Here is a 16,077-nt window from a genome sequence, read left to right as displayed (position 1 = left end):
TTTAAAACATTTAAACATTTACTCTCTGATTTTAAAGTCTGATTTTATGTCTACTCTGTGCTTGTGTTGTGCTTTAATTTAAATGTATTAAGAAAATGGTCAAAATTTATCCAGCAGAGGCCAAGACAACCTGACTTTTAGTTCCTAGTATGGGTCAAGCTTCAGAAACGCTGGATCATACATTTCCTACAATGCAACCAATATTGCGTGTTTCATTAGACCCTTCCTGCCTCATAAATGCCCACTTTTTTCAAATGGATTCTAATCCTAATGCAGGCTTTTCTTTAAAAGCGGCCCGATGACATCATCAGGGGTTATTTTCTCAGAGTTTACTAAGCATGTATTTGGGATTTCAGCTTTCAGGTCGTACATGACTTGCGGTTTGCCCTGGACCTCCTCCTCTCTCTTGGCTGAGCTCTGGTTCCTGGACCCTGAGTGGCCGACCTCACGATGCGCTCCATGATCTCGTCTGCGGCGTCGTCTCCACAGATCTGAGTGTCCTCTACAGGTGGTGTCCGTGCTTGCATAGTGCGACCTGAACAATTGGAGCAGCGTGAAAAATGCTTCAGCACGAGGAAAAAAACCCTTTAAAGAGCCGTGACTTTTGCTGCGTATTTATCTGTGAGACCCTGTGAGGAACTTCCTGTCACCCTCACCTCCTCGTCCAGGCCGTGATCTGGTCCGTGTCCGAAGCCCCGGCACCCCGCTGCTCTCCTTGTCTCCGCCGCTGAGGCTGGTTCTCAGCACCGCCTTCATGTGCTCGTGCTCTGCAGCATCCTCAGCATGGCCCAGGCCCTGAGGCTGCTCGCTCTCCTGGCTACCACTAGGGGCGCTGCTGTTGCTACTGGAGCCACGTCGACCACACTGCTGGGGAGAAAGAGGATGTGACAGGATAAGATTTCGGCTTGCATTTTAAGCACTTTGGGCTTTAACCATGCCAAACCTGAAACATCAAGGAAAACATCCAACCTGTAAAGATTACAGTCCCTACTGTATTTTACTGACTGATCCACTCGTTTAGTGAAAAGGAAACTTTGAGGTAGTTACAGTTAGTGGTTTCATGCACACACACACACACACAAACATACACACACATACACACACACACACACAGACATGCAGAAGGGCAGCACACATGTTGATACCTCACTCTCCTCTTCATCATCAGACTATAGGAGAAAGAAACAGTGAAAGTTAAGGAACAGATCAAGGATAACGAAGGAAGCACTAGATTTGGAAAAAGAAGAGCTAGAAAACAGAGGTGAAAGTCGGAGTGTGTCTCTGTGTCAGGGATTCTGTCTGTGTGATACTCACAGGAGCGTTGACGTCCATGATCATCTTTCCTCGGGTCTTGTTGCGCTCGCGGTGGTCGGCCCTTTTCTGTTTCTGCTGCAGCACGCGGTCTCTGGTGGTCCGGTACTCCAGCGCAAACTCGCTGAGGATCTTACTGAACCTGTGGACGCTGATCTCCCTCACACTGTAGGCCGGGTGACCGAGGAACAGCAGGAATGAATGGAACCTGGGTGAAAGAAGAAAATGCTTTTCTTCACAATAATGAACATTGCATTGTAAAATAATATAATCAAGCAAACAAACAAAACAAAAAAAAAGGACAAAATAGTTGTGAGAGGAGCTACCTGTTGATGATCCTGCGGTGAACGATCTTGAGGATGATGATCCTTTCGGCGCAGTCTTTGAGGAAGTCAGACATCTTCTGCTTCAGCTGGGGCTTCATCTCATGCTTGGCGATAACCTTCAGGTGGTCCCATGAGGCTTTGCAGCGGCGCTCCATCTGACACAGGTTTTCCTGCAGCTGGTCGAAATCCACCTAATGAAGCAAATCAAGAAGTTCTTTAATCAACTTGCATCAAAAATATGTAGGAAGTCCTCTTATTCAGCCGACCTGAACTTGTTAAATTTCATGTTAATTCAACTTTGAATTGAAGTGTTTTGACTTATGAAGATTGAATGAATGTATCACTGATTATTCAGTTGTTTGTAAAGAAGCATGAGCATTTTAGCTGACTTCCCAGCATGCACTGTTTGGGAGTCAAATCCCTCCAAAGATCCTTCTTTTTTGTAGTTTTTGAGAAAACAAATATAGTGGAAACTTGCTGTGTCTTTAATACTTGTTAAATAATGGATGTTTCCTCTGATAGTAATGAAAACAGTCTTAACCACAGTGAAGATTAGTCTCCACTTCAGTCCCTACCCCTGGACACTTTTAACCCTTTCATGCATGAGTTATGAAAGCCCAAGTCAAGATTTTTCACTCTGTGGTTTTATACTTTATCAGACACGAAGAAAATATTTTGAAAAAATACTTATATATATTAGATTTTTATTTTTTAGTTTACATGTATTTTTTCACGACGTCCACTCTGGTGGACAGCATGCGTTTAACTTTCAATGTTTATTTATATGCAATATCAGTGTAATACATAGAAAAGTGTATTTTATGAAAACTGTGAACATTAAATGTCAATCTATTACTGTAAAACAAATGCTTTTTCCATATTTTAACATATATTGTTCTTGGCAATCGAACAACAGCGCAAACTACGGCATGTCAAATTGTACGGACAGTTTTCTCTATGTGGTTGAGCTCTGACTGTTGCTTTGTAAATGTTACCAAAATTAATTCCCTTTAATAGAAATAATATCTAGAGCTGCAATTATTAATCAATTAATCAATTAGCTGGTCAAAAAATTATTCAGCAACTATCTGATAATCGATCAATCATTTGGACCAAGCTGTTGGACCAGCTTAAACATGTTTTAGAGTGAGGGGATTCGAATGAGTGTGGAGCGGACCTTTGCAGAACGTGTGATGGCTCCGATCTCGGAGTAGAGGTCGGTGCTCTGAGGGAAGTTCTCCACCACCGCAGAGCAGGCGTGATGCAGCAGAGACTGTTTATGCACCGTGTCCTTCACCTCTGGAACCTTCTCCAGGTACGTCAACTCGAAGCCTTTAGCCTGGACACATGGACACAACAGTTATTTATGAAAAGAAAAAATCAAATGTTACTTCTGTGCCTCCTTCTCTATAGCCCTATGTGACAGCCTGAGAGCCTTGGATACAGCTGTTTCGAAAATGATGTGAAAGCAACGTCTGATCTCAATAAATTATAGTTGCCGATATGTGATGAAATTTTTAATCTACGAATGGTAGACTTGACTCATTCACACTCCATTAAAATCTCTCACAATCTCTATAATAACTGCAGTAGAGAGACAACAAAGGAAGCTCGTCATTGTGACTCAGTCAGATGATGTGAACCTGTAATGGTCATGACTCACATTTGTGCCATTGAGGAAGTTTCCCATTGAGAGCAGCGTGGAGAGGATGTAGCGTAGAGTTTTGTTCTTCTCCAGCTGCTCCATACCCTCCTTCAGATCCTGCAGCGGCTCTGCCACTTCCTGGGAGGAGGAAGACACACACATACACACACACCATTAGCCGAGTCAATTAAGACTCCCAAAAACATGTGTTTCATTAGTCTACAGTTATATAAGCGGTGAGTAAACAGGTGCACCTCCTCTCCTGCCACAAATCATCTGCTTTTGTTTTAGGTCATGAGAGGTCGTTTAAAGGTTGCAGCCTCGGTCAGCCTTCGATATCAAACGTGCTTCTGACGACATGAGCCCTTTGTTTTCTTGCGAGCCTGTGTTTGTGTGCCTGCACGGTATGCTGCCCTCCATTAAGCCTCCCTCGACCAAACCGTCCCACAGAGTCGAGTCGGGAACGCAGCTCTGCCGAATGTGCGGTCGGGCATCATGCCTTTCATGGAGAGATTAAAGACAACTGCATCCTGCGGAAAGCTGTAAAATTTACAGGACAGCAACGGAGGGGCGGCATGTTTTTCATTCTCCGGGTTTCGACTTTGAACTTCTTCTCCTGGATGCATTCTTTGCTAAAGTAAAACATGGTGTGCCAGAAGAAGAGGACGAGGTGCTGCTAATAAGCCTGCATATTTTGTTATGATGTTGTTATGTAACTATGTCTCTGTTTTGCGGATGTTGTTTGTACTAAAATGGATGTTGATACTTACTGACATGGGCATGAGACACACAAACGCACACGTGCTGTGCACATTTACTCAACACTTCATGGTTCAAAGTTCATTTAGCTATGTCTGTTTCTGCTTTAATAAAACCACATTCACTTATTATGTATGACTGTATGATTTTAAATGTGCATTTGGTAATGGCTTCGGTTTGGCCTCCCCACGTCGACATTCTTATGAAGTATCAATCATTTTTCTTCAAATTCGTATAGTTTTATCTTAAGAAAATAACAGTTTTCACTGTGAAAGTACTGTCCTGTGTTTAAACTGACCTTCTCTGTGGCCTCATAGTCCATCTTGAAGGCCCAGAGCTGGAGTCTGGCAGAGAGCTCGCTGATGGAGGATAGAGTGAGGAGGAACTGCTCTGCTGAGCCCAGCGGGACGTCGGGGTTGGCCAGCTGAGCCTCCTGGATCTTCTGCTTCTCCTCCTCTGTGGGGATCATGGTCAGGATTTTCTGAAGACAACGGATAAGAGAAGATATGGGTGATAGGTGTCATGGATGAGTTTCAATCATCACTTGCTTCCTTTTCACCGTCACCTCTATCTCTCACCTCTATGCCCTCTTTGTTGAGCGCATACTCATCAAAGTTAAGGATGGCCGTCTTGATAGTGCGAGGGGGAGGCAGCACCGTCAGACCGATGTTGATGGCATTGCTCCTCTTGGAGTCCAACACGATGATCTCCTGGCGCTTACCGTCTGCTGCTGTTTTCTAGGACACAAAAATACAGGGAGGGTCAATGCTGGGTCTCCCCCTCTCTCTCCCTGTGGTCTGTTTTATGGGCTTGTAAGGATTAGAGGGATCATCACTCAGGTTACACTGACTGACAGCAGGAACCACATGGTTAGTGGCAGCAGGAAATACCGTGACAGGTTAGCTCTGTACTGTATTGTTTGGATTAGTCCCCAGACACATTGTGACTATATGTGTAGAAATGACCTCACAAGCACTTGAGGCTATTATAAGTTATTATAGGAAGGAAGTATGTCACCACATTAAAGTATAACAGAGTAGGTGCTAAGGCTTGGTTACTGCCTCTGGGAAATTTTATAAGCACAATATGGAGACTGGTAGACTTACGTTACAGCACAACTCTGCCACTAATGAGCTGCTTCATGTTACAGTTCATGCTATTACGATACATAAGACTAACCTAACTTTTAACTAACTTCTGGCTCATTTCCCACAGGTTGTTAAAGTTAAAAAAAAGTATACTTTTATTGATGACAATAACAATTGTTTATAGAAATACACTTGTTGTTGATGGTATTTTATGTAAAGGATGAAATTCAATTCAAGATTTATTTGAAAATTCTACTTTTGTTTGTCTTTTTCTTTTATTATAATGTGGAAAGCTGATTAATGTTGCTGTTAATGTTGGGCACATTAACTAGTCAGACCAGCAAAGAATTTAAAGTTTAGAAATTTGTGAAGACTTGAGGTTGTACAACTACGAAAAACACATGATACCAACCACATACTGTGGGTAAAAAAGAAAAACATGCAGAATTGGTTTGAGCTTTTCAATCTCTCATCTTTCACATCTTACGGTAAGAAGAGCATAAAACCAAAAAAAGTGAAGTTCTCTCTGACCTATGAAGGCTTTGGTTTCTGAAGGTCCTTTTAAAACTTGAATTCTCTCATTAACTGACAGCTTTGCTTGAGCCGTTTCCATCTTGATACTGTTGCTGGAGACCACCACCACACTGTCACATTACGTGTGGACCAGAAGTGAGTTACTAACTGGTTTTGGCTCTAACGAGAGTTGTGGATTGAAGCAATGGCTCAGGAGTTCAAAGTGTGAGGTGCCTGGCTTCAGCTCCCCTGTCTTAGTAGACCATACTTTTCTTATTCAAAGGCTTCGTGAGAATTACATAGGATTCAACGCTCCCCCGTTTGATCACGATCAGAACACACATGACCTCGCTTAACCTTTAAAACATCAGCTTTCGAGTATGGGAGATAATGGACAACCAAGCCTGCAGACTGTGTGGCTGGCAACAAGGAGGAGTCTGTGATAAAGCAGCAGCCAAGACACTACATGAACTGTCCTGAGAGCCAAATAGAAAGGACGTGACTCCTGATGAAGTTGTGCAATTTTTATGAGGAGCTGATATAATTTGGAATTGATGATGATGTTGCTCAGTGACTCTAACACATGACCATGCAAATGACTTGTTGTTAGTTGATTTCCCTGATAAATTTCCTGATTTCGTTGTAGTGGACCATGTTCAATAATTGAGTTAGTTTAATCATAGATCCAACATTGTACAGATTAGATTCAACAGCATTGATAAGTTGACTATCAACCAGCGTCCCACACCTTTCTAACCCCTGACCAGGCACTGCTTGTTTACCTTTGTAACTGGTATTTCCTTCGACTTTGACTCAAACAGGTGTTCCAGTTTAGCCGTGTCCAACTTTACTGATTCCAGTTTGGACCAGAATGAGTCTCCACTCCGCTTGTAGTCCCTGTACTGAGAGTCTGTCGGACGCACCTGATCATGAACACAACAAGAATGGACTACATTAAGTGGAGACATGTGTTAGACTCCCATTTCCTACAATAAAACAGGTAAATGAGAGACAAATAACCACAAATAATAGCAGCAACAGGAACATGTCCTGTGACTCATTGTTTTTGATGACTCCTTAATCTTAACTGGCTGATGGAAACATGCAGTTTTTAATGAACTCTTCATCTTGATCTGTAGCATCTTCTGTTCGACCAACAATATTGGTCAAACCTAAAACAGTAACAGGACCTACTTCCTCTAGGCGTAGTGAAAGAGAAATCATTTACTGCCATTAAGAACATAAAGAAAATGTTTCATCTTGGATAAGTTCATGTGTAAAACTGAATTAAAACAGTGATGCAATTTTTTCATTTTTCTGAAAAGCCTTAGCTGCACCTGGTTAATGAAGATGCTCTCTGTGTCTTGACTCACCTCGCTCCAGAAGAGCCTGATTGTCTTCTTCTTCTTGTTGAATAGAGGCGGCTCTGGAGGAGGAGGCACTGGAATTGGAGAACTAAAGGAAGGAGGAGGTGGAGGCCTCATAATCCCAATCAAGGGAGGCGGTGGGGGGCAGCTGCCTAGCATGGGTGGAGGTGGAGGGAAGCAGGGTGGTGGAGGAGGCGGGGGCGGGAGGTCGCCGCATCCTCCCATCAAAACAGTGTCCAGAATGTCCTTGTCGTCATCCTCTGTCAGGTCAGTGAAGTTGATGTCCCCGATGCGCAGCTCTCGAGGGCTGGCCAGGAGCTGGTCCCAGATCGTGTCTGATTCCTTCTTGGGTGGTGGTGGAGGAGGCTCGTTGGCTGGGCCCTCCAGGTGAGGGTGGGGTGAAGTGAGGTCCTTGATCAAGTTTCCAAATCGTTCAGCGAACGGGCGGATGCTCCCATGTAGCTCTGATTTGTCAGCCCTGTTGTCGCTCTCCTGATCATCACCCAGCTGCCCCTCAGCATCCTCCTTTGTTTCTTTGTCCTCCCCCTCTTCTCTTTCTTTCTCCTTCTCTGCATCCTCCTCTTCCTCCTCCTCATCACTGGGCTTCTTGTTCTGGGAGTACAGCATGTCCAGCATGAAGAGTTTGCTGTTGAGGAGTTTGCTGCACGGCTCGTTCACCTCTGCCTCCTTGAAGCCTGAGAAAGAGAGTGACGAGGTTAAAAGGAGAAAAAGGATGTAAAAACATTACCACTGTAGAGGAAGCCTTATTCTAAAGTATATTACATGAGGAGGAAGCAAACAAAACAGTTTATTTCCACTTGAAAAGTAATGTAAGGGCTTTGCCTCATTCTCTCTACACACTGCATTACAACCTCATCTGAAATAGTATCACTACTAAGAAATCACCATTAACTGAAAATACAGGATGCAGTGATGAGATCCATTTGATCTGTATCAGCACCGACGCTGACCAGGAGTCAGGTATCAGACAGATGTGAATGACGAACATTACAAACAGTTTCTTAGTCAGTGTCATTAAAAAATTCATTGTTTTAGATATCAGCTACATTCATTCAGTCGCAGCAATCCCTGGCCCTATGGCACCTTTCATAAAAAAATGATCGCAGCAGGTTCCACACAGTGAGGTTAGCAGATTTTAAATTTGGAGGAAAACAGTGCGCTGGTATCAGATCAGGACTCTGTTGTATAGACAGAGAAAAAGTCAGATCATCCCTGCATCCTCAGTCATTTGACTTGTTTCCAGGGCAACAGGCCATAATACAGCCGATCATCCCCTTGTTTCAAAAAAACTGTGAATGAATGAAATTGAAATCAATTACAAAACTACCCACCATTCTCAGCGCTCCCCCTCTCCTCTCTCTCCAGAGTGCTGCTGGCAGAGGAGATGCTGGAGGCCGAGCAGTTGTCCTTCTCGTTTACTTCCTCATTCTGTCGTTCCTTGTCGCTCAGGATGCCGCTGTCCTCCTCCTCCGGCTCCTCTCTTTCTTTCTCCGGTTCCTGCGCGCGCTCCTCGACTTCTACCTCCTTTTCCGCGGTTGTTTCCTCATGCACTTCCACTTCTACCTCTTCCTCTTCCTTCTGTTCTTCCTCCTCTTCAGCGGTAGCTTCTGTCTCTTTCTCCTCTGTTTCTACACTGGCACTGGAGTCATCAGCCTCTCCTGTCATAAAAAGTCAGCGTTACTTTATTCTCTAAGATTCTGTTTTACGGTTTTGATCTCTCAAACTGATTAGACCTGCACAGTGACAATCCTTCACACAGAAAGATACTGTGAGATGAAAGGCTTATCTGCAATGAAATACTGTTTGAAATATGTGACATGGCTGTCTTTGATTTTTAAAGGTGGCTCTGTTTAGGCTGCACATAGGACACTCTTGTATCAATACACATTTATACACACACACACACACACACACTAACAAGAAAAACAAGAACACACGCCCATACACTAATGTAAACAATATGGCGGGTTAACAAAGCCGGGTTGTCGTAGCACCAGGATATGAACAGGAAATGAAGAATTAAGTTCCTGTTTACGTCAAAACACACTCATGTATATGGCGCACACACGTAACTCAACAGTACAGTCCATGCAGTGATGCGGGCGGGGTTAGAATAACACGACACTCTGAGGCCTCATACACTCGCCTGTTTGACCTACAGTACCTCAGCTCGTGGCTGCGCATGCAATCCGACACAAGGCTGTTTTCTTACACAAGATGTTTTGGCATCACACTTTCAAAAAGCTCTTTCAAAAACCCATTTGACCCTTTCACCCATATCCTCTCTCTGTGTTTTTTCTCTTTTCTACCCCACTGATGGTGTCCCCTCCTCACCCGCACTATTTTCCACAATCTGTCTCCCCTCTCCCTCTTTCGCTCACGCCTACATGTTAATTTAAACAGCAAGCTGCAAACTGAAACAATTTAAGGTTAAGAATGATTGCTTTGGGGCGCACTGATGGGAATTGAACTAGTGACCTTCTGGTATTAATTATAACTCCACAAAGTATCAACCGAAGTCATACAAGTGCTCTGAACTAGGAGACCTTTAACACACAGATACAAACCCTGTATTGGAAGCTATTTATGGTCAACATATTTTCGGCACGTACATATATTCAGTATTTACCTCTCTCTATATAGTCATTTTCAATTTAATTGTCCATTCCCATGTTGGATTCCCTTCATGCACACAAGGGATTCACAGGAAAACAAATCATGCATGTAATCCAGCATTAGCTCTGACAGTAGTCATATATCAAAAATGCATCTACATTACAAGATGTGGTCATTTTTGGTATTTTTCTGACAGCAGATCAGTTTTAAATATGAGCTACTAGATGAAGAGTTGCAGGCAGCGCGCTGTGTACTTCCAACCCCACAGCAAGGTATCCAACTCCAGTTTCTGTGCCCCTGCTGTTGTCTATTACTGGCTACTAAAACTACTCACAGTGTGTGCAGCGTGAAATCAGATTGTGGTTCCAATTACTGACTTTCTTCTTTATTAAAGCGTGTGTTTGTTTGGCTGCTCTGTAAACACAGACACCGCTTGCTGCTCCGCTGTTTTTCAAACAAAAGTAGCTGCTCAGAGTGTCGCCAAAACGACCAGGACTGAAATCTGAAGGATTACAATTTTAAAGTACGTAAAGTAAGTTAATGTTAGTTTCTACCTCCACTACTGGTTATAAAACCATACATTATTCCACAGTGTGGTATAGCATAAGAATACCCCATTGCTAACAGTGCTAACAGGACTAGCAGTAGTAGTAGCCGTAGTAATGCTGAACACTATTATGTATCATCATACAAAACCTAATAGATGCCATTTGGCTACAGTATTGTAATTAAATCCTCTAAACAAAGAGGAAAGATGTTATTACATTTGATATTTAGTTGGTTTTATGTGACTTGTTAATAACAGCCATACCAGTACTATGTTATTAGTCAATAACGTTAAGTATTCTCAGTTGTCATACCAGTCTCAGAGGGGGTGTAAGGGGTGGCTGGGGTCTCGGCTTCAAGGTCAGCCTCTGTGTCCTCTTGGGAGGCGAAGGAGGACGGGGTGCTGCTGCGTGATGACGAGGGCCAGGCCTCAGAGGGTGTAAAGGTCAGGTTGAGGTCAGGGCGAGTCCTCGAGACCCGGACGCGCTCCTTCTCGTACTCCTCCGCTGCCAGACGCTCCACGTTCTTATACCTGTGGGAGGGGGAGAAGGAGTATCAGAGGACAAAAGAGGTAAAAATAGAGTCTGAGGCAATGCACCTTCTGTCTTGCCTTTCTCCGCAGTGCTGCGTTGTGTTGCTCTTTGCCTAATTGTCCTAGACTAAACCACTAGTTACAAATTTTTTCCAATTTACTTGAATTCATCAAAAACTTCATGTCTACCTAGAAAACGCTCAGACCATTCTTCAATATTTTCTCTTCTTGAGCTGCTGTACAACCTCAACACACTGCAGTATAAGCCCACCTCACTCTTTACTTTGCCACATTAATTGTCCACAAAGAATTCAATGCATTCATCACTCATTTCCTGTAGTCAATGGGTTCACCATCCTGGTCCTCTCTCCCCGTCTATCTAACCAAACGCTTAGCTATCATCGGCAGTCCAAATATGCAACCGGAGGGAGTTAAGAGAAGAAGACGGAGTTAGGGAGGAGGGTGGAGAGCAGAGGAGAACGACAGGAGAGAAGAATGGGAGAGATGGGGAGAAGTTAATGTTAGTTTGGCTGCTGAAAGGCCAAACATCAGAAGTGAATCAGAGTAAACCTGTTCAAGATGTGCCTCGATCAGGTCTCCTCCCTGGTCTTTTTCATTTCTCCTCCTTCCTACCTTTTTCTCGACTTCCTCCTTTTTCTCCCTCTACCAAACTTTACCATTCAACCTGCCGGCCAGAACAGAGTTTCAGGGCGCTGAATCAACCCTCTCTCTCTCTCTCTCTCTCTCTCTTTCTTTCTTTCTTGCTCTAACCCCTCCTCTTTCCCACCGTACCATGAATGTGTGGAGCTTCTGTTCAGAGTTCATTAGCATCAGGCCACTTCAGAGGGCTGAAGAAACTGGATACTAATATATGTGTGTGTGTTTGTGTGCATGTGCATGTGATCAGGAGTGAAATAGGAGTGAGTGAGCCAACTGTGCATTGTGTGATTGAACCTGGACCAAGACCTTCAATATGTTGTTATGCCCTTACATGCTTGATTAATAAAATATGCTGAGTGATAGGTTGCTACACTCTACTCTACACTTTGCTACTCTAAGTAAAGTTCATGTTCATAATTAATATCTGATTAGCTACACTTGCCCGATGCAAATTTATTAACCTGATATTGCCACTGTGTGAAATTCTGATGACAGCAGTGGTGGAGTCTACTAGATTGTGTAACTAGATTTACTCAAGTACTGTGCTTAAGGAAATATTTTGACATACTTGCTTTGCCTGAGTCTTTCGATTTCTCTTCACACTTCTTCTCCACTTCATTTCTTAGGGAAACATTGTACTTTTTAACCCATTACATATATTTGACAGCTGTAGTTACCACTTAGGCTTTTAAATACAAAACATGTGATCAGATTATGAAATTTGTAAATTACGTAGTTTAATAGTTTAAACGAGCTTCACCTCAATTTACTAACCCAGTAAAATTCTACTTACAGATTAATGTATCTGTAATAATGAAACTATATATGTAATTCTATACAATGGTCGTAACACTCCAAGGGCATTTTGCTAATAAGACTTACTTTTTCTAAAGTGACATTTTCAATACAGGATTGTTACAAGTAATGGAGCATTTTATATTGCAGCATTTCTACCTTTGGAAAGACAGAAAAAGTTCTGAATACTTACACCACTGGCTAACAGTCAATCAGGGGTGATACAATTGATATCAGGTATCATGATGATATATTGTCATGATTTATTAAGTAAAAATAATTTCTCCGAGCTTTCATAGACTCTTTAAGAACAATACCAAGAGTTTACAGCGATGCTAGTGGCTCTGTGACGTTGTACATAGGCATAGTGGTATTTTGAGCTAAATGCATCAGCATGCTAACTTGCTCACAATTATAATCCTGACATATTTAGCAGGTGTAATGTTTACCATGTTCACCATCTTAGTTTAGCATGTTAGCATGCTAACATTTGATAATCAAGACTGAGTTTCAGACGAAATGATTTCTTTGTGTTCTGTGTTGTAGATGCTATTTCTTAGGCTTTTATATTTGCATCACACTTAGGGAATCTTGTTTCAGTCCAGTCCTTGTAAATACACCATTAACAGTCAGTTGTTTGTCATTAAGGCAATATTTCATGCAAGTCCTTTTTGTCCAGGTGTTACTGTGCTGTGTCCTGTCAGGCAGATGCGTCCCTCTGGGAGGTGAGCCAGGGTAAAAACTCATGTTTTTCTGATAACCATGACACCCAATTACACTGTAAATACATCAACATTATCCTTTGGAAACATCTCCCTCAGGCTCACTCAGCAGCTCATCTCTGGCTTTCTGTCCGTCTCGTGCTTGTTTCCTCCATCTGCTCTTAGTTTGTCTTTCTTTCTCTCTGTCTCTCCTTATTTCTTTCAATTGTATTGTATCAACTGTGCTTAAAACTGAGGATGAAAGTCAGCACTTGGCACAGTACATACAGTGTAGAGTGTCAAAAGAAGAAAAAGAAGCCGAAGGAGAAAAAAGAGGAGAATAAAAAGAAGAGGAAAAGGAAGAAGAAGGAGCTTTATTTCCTCATATTATTAAATATTGTGTTGATCAGCATATTGGATTTGGTTTTTATACAGCTGTCATCAGTCCTTGTTTATATAAGGCTGTATCAAGTATGATCAGTCATAAATCTGATCGTGACCTCACATACCCTCCTTAGTAAATCTCTCGCTTCCCATGATTCCCATCTGCACACAAACATCGATTTATTAGCCTCATGAAAATTCTTCTTCTTCTTCTTGTGTATGTGTGTGTGTGTGTGTGTGTGTGTGTTTAAAAGTACATGTGCTTGAGTAAAAAGTGTGTCTGTGTGTGTGTGAGTGCATTCAGTGTGAAAAGCTTGATGAATCCTGGAATCTGATTTTCTCACAACATGCAGCCAAAGCAATCAGGCCCCTGGCAGAATGTTAAAATACAGCTCCTTAAGAGAGAAGAAAACAGGCAGACGGAGCAAAGAAAATCGGTTCAGTATCCCCCCAGCCTCTGGCAGCAAAGGGCACCTTTTTAACCTGAAAACAATTACTCCATTACTGAGCTTCCCAAACCACAGGCTCAAACATATTCCCCTCGGGTTCAGCTGTTCTGAGCGTGTGTTGTTTTGATTTAGCGCACACACTTACCTCTCCTCCCGCGCAAGCCTGGCCTCTTCCATTTTATCCACATAGTCGCGGCTGAGAGAGACACACAAACAGAGAATTTTAAAGCATAATAATCATTCCCTACTCGTGTATGATCGTCTGCAGACCTGCCTTTGTAAATACAACACGTTTGCACATCACGCGAACAAGCGGTTAAGGTACTGGTGCAACCCCTAATTCTCAGGTGTTTCTCATATGTTTCTTTCAAACTGTTAACCTTAGTCTTTTTAAAATATATTAAATTCAGATATTTTCATTTATACTTTAGCATTTATTTTACGCACTCATTCTTCTGGAAATATTTCCTTTAATTTACATGCTTATTCTTTCCTTGATATGTATGAATTGTTATTTGAGTTCTCTTTAATCCCTGATATCGTCTGTTTTATTGTTAGTTCTATTGTAATCTATTACATCTGTAATAGTATTTGCATTCTTCTGTATGTATTCTGCACTGTATAGTTTTCTGTTTTGCATTTTACAGCAGCCTCAGCTCTTGAAAGAAAAGTTTGAGATTTTTGGAAATACATTTTATCGGTAGCCAGTTAGCTTAGCTTAGCATAAAGACAGGGGGGAATGGCTCGTCAGACTCTGTCTAAAGGTAAAGGTGAATCTGCCTACTAGCACCTCTAAAGCTCACTAATTAACATGTATTATTTGTTCAGTGTGTTAAATGCTATACAAAGCCGGCAATGCCTCACCTGTGCTTGTTGCGCTCCTCTCTCTCTATCCTCTGCAGTCTCTCCTCTCTCTCCACACGGCGGCGCTCTCGCTCAGCTGCCAGAGATTCCTGGTGTTGTCTGTAGGAGGAGGACAGAAGACCCCCCAGAGCAGGCCTGAAGGAGAGAGCAAGAGAAGAAATACAGTCTGATAACACCACTGTGCAGTCAGAGTAATTCTGTAATCCTCAAGCACCAGTCGTCTCTGTAAAACACTGCACTTCAGCACAGTAATGAAAATTCCTCCTTCTGCTCCTTGCACATGCAGAGCTTCTATACATGTATGTGTGTAATACACCATAAATAATGTTTTGATGTCTATATTCTCCATGGAGGAAATAGGAGCAGCTTATTAACTAAGGAACCAGGAGGCTGAGATCACTTTCACTTCGGTATGTCATCACCATGACTGCACTACGGGGCTGCACACAGTCTACATTTGTTACACATGTAGCGTGTGTGTTTTGGTTCATGCAAACACACAGGAACATATGTGAGCACATTGGCAGTGCAGGAGTGTGTATTTTAGGGATGTTTTCATGAACGTGTGCAGGCACATGTTGGCGCAGAGTCCTCTCACCTGCAGCTGGTGGGTGTACTCGGACTGCTGAGAGAGGAGTAGGACGTGAAACCTCCATTCCTGAGAAAGAGAAGGGGTGAGAAAATAGATGACAGTGAGAAACATCTCCAGCTGTGCAGCTACCCGACACCACACCGGCTAACTGGTCAGTGAGAAACCGGTGGCCAGAAACGAATGTGACACCTTGTTACATAACAGGAATGCTGCTGGTGCAACACTAGAGTGACCCTAGTTAGTAGGTGCTGCGGTGTTTATTTACATATGTTTCTGGGAAATTCCAGGCACACTCACAGCCCACTACAAAAATATATTTACCTTAACTCATTTAACAAGTGTGAGCAGGCAACAACTTTCTTTTTTAAGCTAGTGGTATAAAATTGAATGTGTACTAATATTAATATAAAGCAAAGGTGGTGTCAAATTAGAAGTGTGTGTATTTATTTTAAGCATACTGGCATCTTATCCCTGTGAATTAAATAGAGCTCCATGGCTGCAACAGGGCTGTAAATCCGAGCATCTGAATGTAGGATTATCATAACAAGCTACAGATGGGCGACAAGTTAAAGGAAACATCAATATCAAGTGTCGTGGGCGACCACAAGCCTCCAGAACAGCTTCAATAGCAAAGACTCTGTCCAAAATCTCCCATACATGTTCAGCTGAGTTGAGATCTAGTGACCGCGAAGGCCATAGCAAAGCATGATTCACATCACGGTCATACACAAACCATTTATCACCCATCATGCTCTGTCTGAAAGCATCTGCTTTCTTCAAGTTTCTCCTCATTTACTCAGGTTTTTCCTTTAATTCGTCACCTGTCTGTATTTATAGGTGAGGTGTTGGTTTCTCCATCAGGAGAAAAATCTAACATAACGATACTATAAACTTATAACATCAAAGAG

The 16,077-nt window shown here is 42.5% G+C and overlaps 1 protein-coding gene across 6 annotated transcripts in view; it reads right to left on the bottom strand.

Moving 5' to 3' along the window:
- Positions 1-16,077, bottom strand: part of LOC111223266 (FH1/FH2 domain-containing protein 3-like) — a 56,037-nt gene that overhangs the window by 1,789 nt on the left and 38,171 nt on the right. For 3 of the 6 annotated variants that reach the window (XM_022747344.1, XM_022747346.1, XM_022747349.1), the window contains 16 exons: positions 15,176-15,235; positions 14,578-14,712; positions 13,859-13,909; positions 10,507-10,724; positions 8,362-8,688; positions 7,016-7,704; positions 6,425-6,565; positions 4,620-4,778; positions 4,340-4,522; positions 3,301-3,420; positions 2,815-2,976; positions 1,638-1,828; positions 1,315-1,519; positions 1,146-1,169; positions 657-867; positions 371-535 (listed from right to left, as the gene is read on the bottom strand). In XM_022747344.1, the coding sequence (XP_022603065.1) occupies positions 371-535; positions 657-867; positions 1,146-1,169; positions 1,315-1,519; positions 1,638-1,828; positions 2,815-2,976; positions 3,301-3,420; positions 4,340-4,522; positions 4,620-4,778; positions 6,425-6,565; positions 7,016-7,704; positions 8,362-8,688; positions 10,507-10,724; positions 13,859-13,909; positions 14,578-14,712; positions 15,176-15,235 (3,041 nt within the window). The remainder of the gene's footprint in view (positions 1-370; positions 536-656; positions 868-1,145; positions 1,170-1,314; positions 1,520-1,637; positions 1,829-2,814; positions 2,977-3,300; positions 3,421-4,339; positions 4,523-4,619; positions 4,779-6,424; positions 6,566-7,015; positions 7,705-8,361; positions 8,689-10,506; positions 10,725-13,858; positions 13,910-14,577; positions 14,713-15,175; positions 15,236-16,077) is intronic. The other 3 variants (XM_022747347.1, XM_022747348.1, XM_022747345.1) reach the window with 2 other exon arrangements.

This window comes from Seriola dumerili, unplaced genomic scaffold (assembly GCF_002260705.1).
Source record: "Seriola dumerili isolate Sdu_G_001 unplaced genomic scaffold, Sdu_1.0 BDQW01000110.1, whole genome shotgun sequence".
In the NCBI taxonomy this organism is placed as follows: Eukaryota; Metazoa; Chordata; class Actinopteri; order Carangiformes; family Carangidae; genus Seriola; species Seriola dumerili.
Note: the sequence above shows the minus strand (reverse complement) of the source record. Positions and strands in the feature narration are given on the sequence as shown.